We start from the raw sequence: 12,577 nt of genomic DNA, 5'->3' as shown, positions 1-12,577 counted from the left end.
CATTAGTAGTTTTTTTCTTCTTTTGCTCTTTCCTTTGGTTTGTTATTTTGTTTGTATGTCCTTTTAAATCATGTAAAGCACTTTGATTTGCCTTGTTGCTGAAAATGTGCTATATAAAAAAATTACCTTTACCTTTTCTCTGATATAGTATATGTATTTAATAAATTTGTATTGTATTGTATTATATTTGTATATTTGTATTGCATTTGTATTTTCTTAATATTTCTGTATGCATATGACCACATATTTAAAAGTATCCAAAGTTACACACACGTTTTTTTAAAATTGGTTTAAAAATCGTGTTTCACAGATACAACTATCCAACAGATACAACTATCCAAAGTTACACACAAAGATGCTTACACAAATTACAAATCCAGTATTACACATGCACAGGTATTTTGAGACTATTTTATGTCCATTAATACATCTCATACAATGCATCTCATGCAATCAAAATATCATTTAAGTAACAAAGTCTTTGTTAATGGACACAAAAAAAACAGGTGGATATTCATTCACTGCATGAATGTATTACCTTACTTTTAATTCTTTTAATTTAGGGGAGAGTGGGGGAACATGTCGAATCTCAAGTATTTTGACAGGAGGAGATGAGACGTTAGATCACTGCAGGAATTACTGGATCCAGGGAAACAAGTTAGTTAGAACCTTAGCAGTTAGGCCCGAAAATGAAATTGGACATTGTTGATTTATTGCAGAAAAGTTCAGAAAGCAGATGATATCAGGCCGTATTTGATTTTTTGTATTTCTTTATGTCATGTGGTCCACACTCCTTGCCGGCTGGTGGCGGTAATGCTTACCTAACGGTTTTGCCAATCGCCAGTAAAACTTAAGAAGAAGAAGGAGGGAAGCGGAAGAAGACTGCTGTTATTTAGACGTAATCGGGAAACTGAACTGACTGGGTGTGTGAGTCACTGTACCGCTTCGAAAGCAGCAGTGAAGTATATCGTTAAGCTATGGACAGAACGTTCAGTCGGATTAAGACACAGAGTCTGAATAGGCTGGACCTGAGTAAGAAAGGCAGCGTGGACGAAGACATTGAACATGTGGTGTCTCTGCTCAACAGCTGTGAGCAGTTCTTCACCACCAGCTCATGTTCCGGCAGGATCATCCTCATCGATGGGGTCAGACAGGCTTTTAAAGTTCTACTCACTCTTTGTTAGAATCACCCAGGTCTTCCACTGAACTAAAGGTTACACAGTTTAACACAGCAGACATCTTATTTAGAAGGTGGCTGACATTCAGCTAACCTTAGTTTCATTGTAAAACATTCAAACAGAAGAACAATAAAATAAACGCACCAAACACTTACAGGACAATTCCAGCAATCAACAGCTGTTACATCCTTTATTCATCTGTGTGATTTAACATTGTAAATCACTGTTATTCCTATAACCGCGTAAGCTAACAAACATGCTAACAACTAGCCATAACCGGCTTTAGACACCAAACTATCTCATTTGATTTACTCACCTTTTGTTCTTCCATTAGTGCAATGGAAGCTTTGGGGACTCCTCTTAAAAGTCACTTAAATCTAATGAAAAGGAATTCTGACTTTTTTCTCTGAAAATGTCAGAATTCTTTTTTTTTCAGTGGCCCTAATCCTCTTCTGTACGTCAGGGATGCCCTGTAGCACCCTTTTTCATTTCTTCTCCTTATGCAAATCTTAGCTACTTTTATTTAAAAAAGTGATATTAACGGCATTTCAGTTGCAGGAAAAAAACTGTCAACTAGTTGATGTTACAACTCTGTTTTATAAGTCTCAAATTGATGTTCCGCTTAAATGCATTCTCAGCTTGTGGTCTTAAACTGAATTTACCTAAATGTGAGCTTCTTCCAGCCAGTAGTTGTAATAAATTATCTTTGTCCGAAATTTCTGTGAAGTCTGAAGTTAAATATCTTGGGGTAACTATACTTAAAGATCAAATAGCAAGAACAAACAGAAATTTTGATCAATTTATACTCTCTTTTCAACAAAGATTTAATCTATGGCTACAGAGAGTACTGACTGTCACTGGTCGAGTCCTGCTGGCCAAAACTGAAGGTCTTTCTTATGTTGTCTGTGCCAGTTCAGCCCTTGATTTCCCAAACTGCCTATGCACCAAAATTGATCAAATAGTTTTTTATCTTATTTGGAAAAAAGCCCCATTTCATCAAAAAGTATGTTATGATCAATAGACTAAGTTCAGGTTGTTTCAACATTCTAGACTTTAATACCTCACATTCTACTTTCAATGCAGAAAGTTTCAATGTTGAAAGTTTTGATCCACTTAACTTTGAAAGTTAAGTGGATCAAAAGATATCTGAAAAATCCAAATTCAATGTGGCATTGGAACCCTGTACAAGTTTTTAAATCCTTGGGTAGTCTACACTTTTTATTAAGATGTAACTACAAAATAGGAAAACTCCCTATTAACTTATCTAGCTTCTATAAACAACTACTTTTATCCTGGACCTGGACATTGGTTTATAAACATAACTTTTCCCCTCATAACTGCCTTTTTTGGAATAACCAAGATGTTTGCTTCAAGGATCCTTAACTGGATTGATAATGATTTTATTATTATTATTATTATTATTATTTTCTTTATTTAACTAAGTACAACCATATTGATATCTAGATCTCATTTTCAGGGGAGACCTGGAGGGACATTTTCAAGAGGGACATTTGTAAAACAATTGTTTAATAAGGATGGACAAATGTTTAATAATGCTGAATTTCTTTGTAAATATAACTTCCATGTGACTCTTAAAGAATTTGCTGTTGTTTTCAGTGCTATTCCAGCAGGTTTAAAATTTCATATCTACTGGGGATAGAGCTCATGTTAAATATTCTAGATTTCAAGAGTTATTTATTGGTAATACACATACATGCCTGCAAATTTGCCAAACACAAGCCTACCCTCACTGTTTTCAGAGCCTATTTGAGATGCTTTTTGGACTCTTAACTTTGTGCACCAACTCTAAAGCTGTGAAACTTATCATAGCCATAAGTGATGAATTTGATTTGTAACCTTTTATTTTTTTCTCATGGACGCCTAGGGATTTGTTTCACCGGCACCTCAAGCATACTACTACTGTCAGCAATTGTACATTTTTTATTTGTAAATAAAGTTGTTAAAAAAATACCCTAACGTGGGGACCCTTCATATGGTTGGCTGAAACAAGGTAGATATCTGATTGACATTTGTGGATTGAGCCACATCAGGGGAGTCTCAAAATTCACACACAAATGCAGCGAAGCCCAGAGGCCAGAAACAGCTTGTAAATCATATATATTTGTGTTTGCATATAGGCCTCTCACAGTAACAAATTTTGCTGAGCGATTAATTGTCTCAAAAATTATTGCGATAAATGATAATATTGTTTGAAGACCGTTTTAAACTGATGTAATGGTAATGACATAATAATGCATGCAACATCTTGCCAAAAATGAATACTCGTCCTTTTCAAAAGAAAACTTAACACTGGAACTGGTAAACAAAATAAACAAAACAACCAAAAACAAAAATAAAATGGACTCTCAGTCTCCGTTAACAAAAAATGCACTTGAATAAAAACTAAACACAACATAAAATGAAAGTGGAAATAAAAACTACATTCAACTAAAAGAGTACAGTTTATGAAGTCTGTATACTATATTGCCCTTCAATAATCATTAGATTTAGATAGAGAAGATAGTTCTATCCAACTACCTGATGCAGTAGTTCACTCGTACCTTATGCTAAGGAAATGAGGAAGGGAGGGGTCAGTGGAGAGCACAGGAGTTGAGCCTTTTTCATCCAGTGTCATCAATAGAAAGAAAAATACGCAGGAAGAAACGATAAAGCCGAAAAATTAAAATGAGGTCGATCATTTTTGTTTATCATGCGATTAATTGATTTATTGTTTATTGCGACAGGCCTATTTGCATAAAATATACAAGTATGAATCATGTTCTGTGCATGTGTGAATCCTTCTGTGCATATTGCTTTGTACACACGAGTCATCTTGTGCATATGTGACTCGTCCTGTGCACATGTGAATAGTCCTGGCATTTGTGAATCGTTTGGTGCAATATTGAAACTGTTCTAGCTCCATATCCTTGTTCACATTTAGTTAGCAAATTGAAATGAGAGGCTTAAAGTCTTCTGCATAGCTTAGAAGTTCAGATTAAGCTGAGCATGAAACTACTTGTTCCTCTGTAGGCGGCAGGCAGCAGTGATCCCCACAAACAGAACTGTGTCTGGCTGTTTGTCTCACACCAGAAGTGCACCTGTGATGACCTGGTGAGATACAGCAGGCTTGTGACCCTGATCCAGTGCTTCTCAATTCCAGTCCTCAGCCCCCCCTGCTCTGCATGTTTTAGATGTGCTTCTATTCCAGAACAGCTGACTCAAATGATTGCATAACCATCAAGTACTGCAGAAGCCTGTTAATCAGCAAAATATTCTATCCGGGTGTGTGACAGAGGGGAAACACCTAAAATATTCAGGGCAGGGGATTGGGAGGACCGGAATTGTGAAACACTGCCCTGATCACACATGACAGTATTTCATATGTGAAAATATTGTCATGTGTCTTTTCACATGACAGTATTTGTCACGTGGAAATATGACAAATAATTTTATGTTTTCTGCATCACATTCAGTCAGTGATGCAGACTGCTTGTGATTCATCAGTCTGCATCATACTCTGATGCAGTCTGAAGAGTGTGTATTTGTGTTTTCCAGATGTCAGGTCTGAGCAGAGCCTGTGGAGATGCCGTGTTGAAGTTTGAACCCTTTGTTCTCCACGTTCAGTGCCGCAGGCTAGAGGATGCACAGCTGCTGGTGAGGATAGCACTCATAGGATTAACATTTGTTCTGGGGAAGAAGCACGAGCTGCACAATGGTTCTTATCAAATTCCATTAAAAATATAAAAGTGAATTACTTAACAGTGACATACTTTAAGGAGAATTTCTGTGGTAAATCAAAAATTCAGACCCCAAGAAAGTAAGAATGTTACATAAGTAAAATATAAACTGAAGTGGTTTTAAGAGTTTTCTGCCATGGGTTTTTAACTTGACTTGCCTGTGTAAGAGAGGGATTTCTTTTTCTAGATATTCTAGAAATTCTGTTATTTATAACATAAGAATTTTTAATAACTCCAGTCTGCCCAGGGTGTATAATCTAATGGGTTATATTATCAAGCAATGATCAATGATTTTATAATCTGCATTAATTTATAAGAGACATTCGGAGGTAGCTAATTGGAATAGGGTTGCACAATAAATCGTAAATATGTTGTCACCGCAATATCAGTGTTGAAAACATTCATATTCATGTTCAAACATTTCTGCCGCAGAAGAGAAATGTTTGCTTTCCAAAATCTCTGTTTGGAGATCAATAATTGTTGATATATAATATCTACACGTTCTGAAGTGTTATATATTTATGCTAATGTAATATTTAGCCAGTAGGACAGTCTCACTACAGCAAAATCTCATATCAGACACACATAACATTGCCCAAAGGTCACACAGAGTAGGAAGCACAAATTAGAAAGAGAGGAAATAAGAAAAGAGGTGTATATTGCACTTAATCTCGTCATTACAATATTTACCAATATTATCGCTATTGCAAGAATTTCTAATAACATTCAGACCTGGTGGGTTCTTTATCCGACTTGAGAATGAGCTTGATGTTAGCCTATATCATATTTTGAAAGAGTTATGGAGGTTTCCTGAAGCTTTTGACTGTCTGTTAGAAGATGACCAGCAGTAGCCAGAATTATTTGTTGAATTGCCTATATGCCACGGACTTCCTTTTAGCACTTAAACATTCTTTAGCCACATAGACCACTTCCAGTGCACAGGCAACAGAATGTTAGCAATGGCTCCTCGGTCGCTGCAGGACTATTAATGATGTTTATAGAATTATTATGACGTCCTCAAAAGCTCTAACAATGACTGTTGTTAAGTGTTAATATGTATCGGTGGTGTTAAAATAAATGAAGAAATTAGCTTGTTTCCATAGTAATAGGTTACCAAAAGTCTTAAAATCCCTTAAAGATCAAAGGAGAGATTGCTTTTATTTGCTTATTAAAAGTAAATAAAAAGTGTTGAAGGTTGGGTCAGAGCTTTTGGTTGATGACTCTATTTAATGTATTTTTAATGTAAAGAACAGCAAAGTGATTTTTTTTCATTTGTAGGTTTAACATGCAGCTTTTCTTTCAGCATTCAGTGGCTGTCAACTCAGGCTTCAGGAACTCTGGGCTCACTGTTGGCAAGACAGGGAAGATTGTATCGGTAAGCAGAGAGAGGTGGTGATGCAGATAAGACGTAATTTTAAGTTAAACCAGGATTAGTAGCTTTTTTATGCATTTCACAAGACTTTTAATTTTTAAGTTCATCTTACAAACATAAGATATGAAGAAACGCTGAGATTGAATGTAGTTCTGGTGCATTAATGTCATTACTAAGATTTTCTGTGTGTTACAATGTTCTAGTGTTCTATATCTGGACACAAAATAAATCATTAACCTTTTAGCATTTCTTAACATTACACAGAGTGATCTTATCCAAAATGCAGAACTATTGGATGAAAAAAAAATTTAATAAATTGACTTGTATGGACACCCTCCATGTTATTGTTTATATCGGGAAATTCCATGTATGCTCACATCGCTGGAGACCAAAAAGCCTATTCTTTTACATACTATCGATAGCTGCGCTGCCTGGGTGGAACAATTTTATTATCAAAATAAACCTTGGATATGTAGGTTTTATTAATTCGATACTATGCGCCACAGCAAAGAAAAAAGCACAGAAAAATTGTTGAAGAACAACTCAAACACTTGTTTTCTTGCTTTCTGTGTTGGCTACGCTACACATAGACTCATTGCCATACCTACTGACAACAACACCACATCTGTTTTACAGGATTCATCACTAAAAAACATTCAAACATTTCTCAAAGAAAAACCAGAATATTCACTTCGTTACAGTATTCTGCTTTTAGGCTTGACGTTTATTTTGCGATTATTAATAAGTGATCACTGTGGTAGATTAGCTACCTCTGCTATTAGCTATTCTAACAGCAGTGGTTAATTATATAATTGTGGTTGATTAATAATTTAAATCAACCAGGTCGTGTTTAGGTCGCCTGTTTTATTTTGCAACTGAACCGAAACACATTGAATTCAGAATCACATTTTCATGTTATGGTTGTCAAAGTCAAGCAAGAATAACTGAACTACTTGCCTTTCCCTCGCTATTGTTTGTTTTCTTAAAACTTTTTTCTGACCTTGTTATCTGGTTGTCATAATGCAGCAAAGCTATACGTCCCTTTTTCTCATATATATATATATATATATATATATATATATATATATATATATATATATATATATATATATATATATATATATATATATGAGAATATATGAGAATACATATACGAGAATACATATATGAGAATGTATATGAGAATATGTGTATATATATATATACATACACACACACCGTATATATCATGTGTACATTTAAGATTTAGCACATTATATTGAGAACAGGAACTAAAACTTATGGTAGTTATCATCAGCCAGCAGCTTTTTACTCTTCATCAGGAAGATGGGGGGAGATGTCACGCTGCAAGGGGTAGCTCTTTACAATAACCACTAAGTTAACATATCTAGAATCTAGATATGTTAGAAATGTATCTAGAAAATGTAGATATAACACAAGAGACAGCAGAATAAAGTATAAAAAGATGATAAAACATGTTACACTTAATCAACATCAAGCCATGTTGAACATACATGTCTTCAATCTTGACTTGAAGAGACCCAGGTCAGAGGTCCACTTATTTCAGCCAGGATTTTATTTGAGAGTCTAGGAACTTGATTGCCCCAGTGCTTATATCTAGACCTCAGCACTTCCAATAAGCTCTGATTTGAGGTAGAAAAGCTGCAGTACGTAACTTTTATAAAAAGAACATCTTTTTTACATATTTGTTGAAACTGTCTCTATATCATGACAGTAAGTTATGAGACAAATAATCTGTGAAAAAATAGAGCTCCTCTCCCAGCTCCCAGTGCTAACTAGAAACAACCAATCGGAGCCAGGTAGTGCTGTGTCATGGAGATTTTCCTATTCAAAGATAAGACACAATTTCAGTTAATGACAGAATCAATAATCTTGACAGAAGATGCATTTTTTGCCATTGTATTTTATTGAAGAAACTGAAAATGGATTCCTGAAGGCTCCAAGAGGCTGAGAGCGAGCTTTCACAGTACACGTATTCTTTTTATGTCTTCTTATATTTCTTTATCTTTGTATATTATGTATATACACATAACCTGCATCTTAACTCGAGTCGAGCAAATCTCAATCTCGTAATCTGTTGATGACAATGACAAATAAATCTTATCTTATCTTATCTTGCTCATGAGACAAACTTCCCCTTATAGAGATCGTCACTGAACTTCTGGAGAACCAAGAGAACAACAGAAACATCAGGCTACTGGTCACTAATGATGAAACAACACAAATTCAAAGCAGTTCAGAACCACAGATGGGTTCGGATCATTTTGACACTTTATCAATTTCAACTCAGTACCTGGAGCAGTTAGCAACTGCTGAAGCTACGTTTATTGTTGACGCGTTGAACCGAGCACGCAGCAGCGTGTTGAAGCAGGTAAGCAGAGGCATGCGCAGCGTGTCGCAGCACCTCGTGCACCTCTGGATGTTTGTAACTCGGCGCGGATCGTGCGCACCTCTGTTCACACAAACTAGACGATCTGGAAGATGCCCTTCCTGGCGGGTCCAATGTAAACCTTAACTATAAACGCCATACTGCTGTCTTGGCTCAAAAACACGCTCAACCCAAACTGTTGAGAGTGACTATAACTCAGCCTTCAGTCCCTGACATCACCGCTATACCACCGACAGAGAGAATGGGGTATGTAAACCAGGCGGCTGGGCTGATACAATTTAAAATCAGTCTACAGTTAACTCACACTTTGTGAATAATGTCAGAGTTACTACCTATAACTAGTCCGGCTCCTTCGCTGGGCTGGCAGTTTTGGCGGGTCTGAATCGCTGCCAACAAAAAAGTCCAGTTCATTTCAAAGACGAGGAACAAAATATATGTCCAGTTTTTGGCTTTTCCTTGCTCTATTTTTTCCACCCTTTTCACTTTGCCGCTCCATGGTGCTCCACTCATGTTAACTTAGTCCTTAAAAATGCTCTAGCTAGTTTGCCACCTGTTGCCAAGTGACTGATGCCGTTGGTAGACGGCTGGTGACAAGCTTTACCCAGAATACACTTGGAGACAATATGGATGATCCACTTGTAATTTTGTATGTCATAAAGTTAAATGTAAATAAAGCCAGTCATGTAGCATAACATTTTATTTAATATTTTACACCCACTATGTCACTAAAATCAGTCGGTCTTGTAAAGTTTTTAGCAACCATGACTGGGGCAGCCTACTATATAATCCTACATACATCATACTCAACAGGAGACTGCCCGCCTTCTCCAGCTTTCATCAGACATGATAAATAAAGGGGAGTCATATTCTGTCTCCCATCCGGGCCCCCTCTAGCCCGGGCCCCCCGCCCTGACTCTCCGCCCCTGATGCTCTCATAGAATGGCAGTTAGCGAGAGGTTGCGCAATCCCAAGTGAGGATCAGCTCGCTGCTGCCTCACCAGCTGTGCTTCCGAGGATTTGAATGGTAAAATGCGAAAATACAGCAATTTTGAAGAAAAAATAATCAAAATTGGTTAAGTGAAATAAAAAATAAATACTTTATAGTACAAACCACAGGGTGAACATAGCAATATAAATTATTTGATCATATTTTTCCATTGTGACAGGTGGTGTTCTGCTTCACTTGCCTCCCCTGACTGCACATCACTGATATATATATATATATATATATACCTTATGGGTGTCACCAAGCGAAGCAAAGATTGTAGAGTGAGAGTCCTGCTTTTATCTTGTACTCTTCTGCACTCTAAGGGTTGTCGGCCAGCCTTAATCAGTTTTTGTTTGAGTGAATGTTGCCAATCTTATGTGGTTATGTGAGCGTGCAGCAGTGTGCATGTAAGATTAGAGTCAGAAGAAGGACACAGAATCATTATTGGATGACTTGCCAAAAGAAAAGCCCTCTTCTTTCTGAAATCACAGCAGCATGATTAAGATCTGCTAAGCTGTAACGCAGTTAAGCACAAGATTTTTGGAACCATGGCATTTGGACAAATGAGACCAAAGTAGAGATGATTGGCAATAATGCACAATACAAGGTGTGGAGAAAATTAGACACAGCATATCAACCCAAGCAGCTGTGCAGCATGGTGAAGGAGAACTGGTGCTTTTGGCTTTTTTGAAGCCACCGAACCTGGTACGAGGGCTGATGATATGAACCTGCTTTCAGTCATGCACTGTCATGAGTGAGTGACTGTCTACTCTCTGTCCGACACCTGAAGCTTGACCTTAACTCAGTCTTGAAACTGTCCATTGCGCTATAAACTCAACTAAATGGCTAAATATGAAAATCGTTACTTTTAATGTCACTTAAAAAACAGCTGAGTAGATAGTTAAAATCTGTATAATTTAGATAACTAGATTAAATTAAATGATTTTTTTCTCTTCTCGGCATAACTTTTCTAAGCAAATATGACACCCATGACTCTTGTCCATTTTTAGCATATTTTTAGAAGATTTAGAAGATTGCAATCATGCAATGTTTCTTAACAAAACATTGCATGATTTGATTTATTTATACACTTTTGTTGTATCTGTCATTTTTAATAGATTTTAAAATCAGCTTTCTCCCACAGTCCAAAAACATGACTGTTAGGTCAATTTTCCTTAGGTGTGAGTGTGTGTGTGCATGGTTGTTTCTTCTCTCTGTCTCTGTGTTGCTCTTGCTCATCTTCGCTTTCCAATGGAAAGATGCCCTTTGCATTGCTTGTATTGTACTTGTCATTGGGATGTTGCTTATATGTTTGCAATGATGCGCCCTGCAGGCGGTTCGCAGCACCCACGGCCTGGAGGTTCCTCTGAGCCGTCATGGAAAACTTTTAGTTGATGAAGACTACATCCAGTTCCTGACACAAATAGCCAATCAGAAGATGGAGGAGAACCTCAGACGGGTACAGAGGTTAGCCTTTTGGTCGCTGCAAGAGAACCAACACCATCTAATGTGAGCTCATGTCAGACTCTTTCAATGTGTCTGCTCCAGGTTCTTCCAGAACTTCCAGTCAGCCGTGTCAGCAGAGAGACAGCATATCCCAGACAGCCCTGGCACCCAGGAACATCAAGTTTCCCAACACACACACAAGAAAGGAAGGAGGGGAGAACAGGGAACAAATAAACAGAACCAACTAAATGTGAACAAACGAAGACATCAGCACGAGACTGTTGGTTGTCATGATTATGGGGACAGCAGCCTGCCAGAGCTGAATGACTGTCTGGACCTGTTTACATAAACAGATTCTCTGTTTAGAAAAGTTCAGGGCTGAGCAACTGTGTACTCGGCTATCCAGGATCAGGTTTAAATTGTTGAGTTGGATCAACTTTCTGGAGGTGGCTGCAGAGTTGCTGATAATAAAGGTTGTGTCCCATCTGTAAATCAGCTTCAGTTGGACATAACTGAGACACTTACACTGCATGAAAAGAGAGATTTCCAGCAGCTATTGACACATAATGTTGCTGCTTGCTTGAGATTGAGGACAGGTCAGCAGAAGTTGTTTTTTTTGTTGTTGTAATAGAAAACTGTTTAGAACTGTGGAGAACTGAGGTGTACTTTGTGTGTCGGTGTTACACCATTAACTTTCTCGCCCTTAGGTCTAGGAGAGGCTTTCATATTTAAAGGAAGTTGCTGGAAACCATAGAAATTCAAATCAGCTACTCAGCACTGGCCTTCCTGACTACCTCTCCTTATGCTTACATCTTAACAATGATTTGTTTACACATGATATGACTGCAAAAGTTGTAACCAAAGTTGCAATTTTATTTTCTTTTGATTTATATAATCAGAGATTCACATTCTTTGTAATTTTTTTTGCCTTTTTCCATTTAAATGGAATTATACACAAATTATAATACAGGGGAAACATTAAAGCAATAGTACATTCACAAGAAAACAATCTAATATATATAATGAATTATGCAATTTTAATGTATTATAAAATTAAAACTATTGATACATTTGGGAAGGTTATGTCATCCTGGTCAGTTATCCAAAACTGATTAAAATCAAGAGCCTTTAGGGTTTCTTAGATAATGACATACTACAACATGTCATTACTGTTAAAACTACATTGTCATTGTTAAAACATTGAGATATTTGCAAGGAGATATACTGTAATTAGTGTGGATAATTAAAGTAAATCATTTCCTCATGTCTAGATTGACAGCCTGATACAGTATCTCAATCTCCCAGATTTCCACCACTGTGCAGAGTGGGATAACAACTGCCCTGCTTAAACATACAGAACAGTGGATGTGTTTACTACGCATCGTCCAGCAATGTGCTCAACATGTAGAAATGATGCTGGGAGTGAATTATCTGTTCCCTGCAAGC

The 12,577-nt window shown here is 37.0% G+C and overlaps 1 protein-coding gene across 3 annotated transcripts; it reads left to right on the top strand.

Annotated features, from left to right (window-relative positions):
- The first annotated feature begins 860 nt into the window (after positions 1-860).
- Positions 861-11,778, top strand: tyw3 (tRNA-yW synthesizing protein 3 homolog). 3 transcript variants are annotated; one of them, XM_023335232.1, is made up of 6 exons: positions 861-1,145; positions 4,209-4,289; positions 4,734-4,832; positions 6,219-6,290; positions 11,019-11,144; positions 11,234-11,778. In XM_023335232.1, the coding sequence occupies exons 1-6, from the start codon at positions 978-980 to the stop codon at positions 11,363-11,365; spliced, it is 678 nt and encodes a 225-aa protein (XP_023191000.1). In that variant the 5' UTR covers positions 861-977; the 3' UTR covers positions 11,366-11,778. The 3 variants fall into 3 exon arrangements, with proteins under 3 accessions (XP_023191000.1, XP_005815838.1, XP_023190999.1); XM_005815781.3 differs by having other exon boundaries at positions 11,019-11,152; XM_023335231.1 differs by lacking the exon at positions 4,209-4,289 and having other exon boundaries at positions 11,019-11,152.
- Positions 11,779-12,577: the final 799 nt, after the last annotated feature.

Source organism: Xiphophorus maculatus, chromosome 6, assembly GCF_002775205.1.
Source record: "Xiphophorus maculatus strain JP 163 A chromosome 6, X_maculatus-5.0-male, whole genome shotgun sequence".
NCBI classification, from domain to species: domain Eukaryota; kingdom Metazoa; phylum Chordata; class Actinopteri; order Cyprinodontiformes; family Poeciliidae; genus Xiphophorus; species Xiphophorus maculatus.
This window is presented reverse-complemented; position numbering and strand designations above follow the sequence as displayed.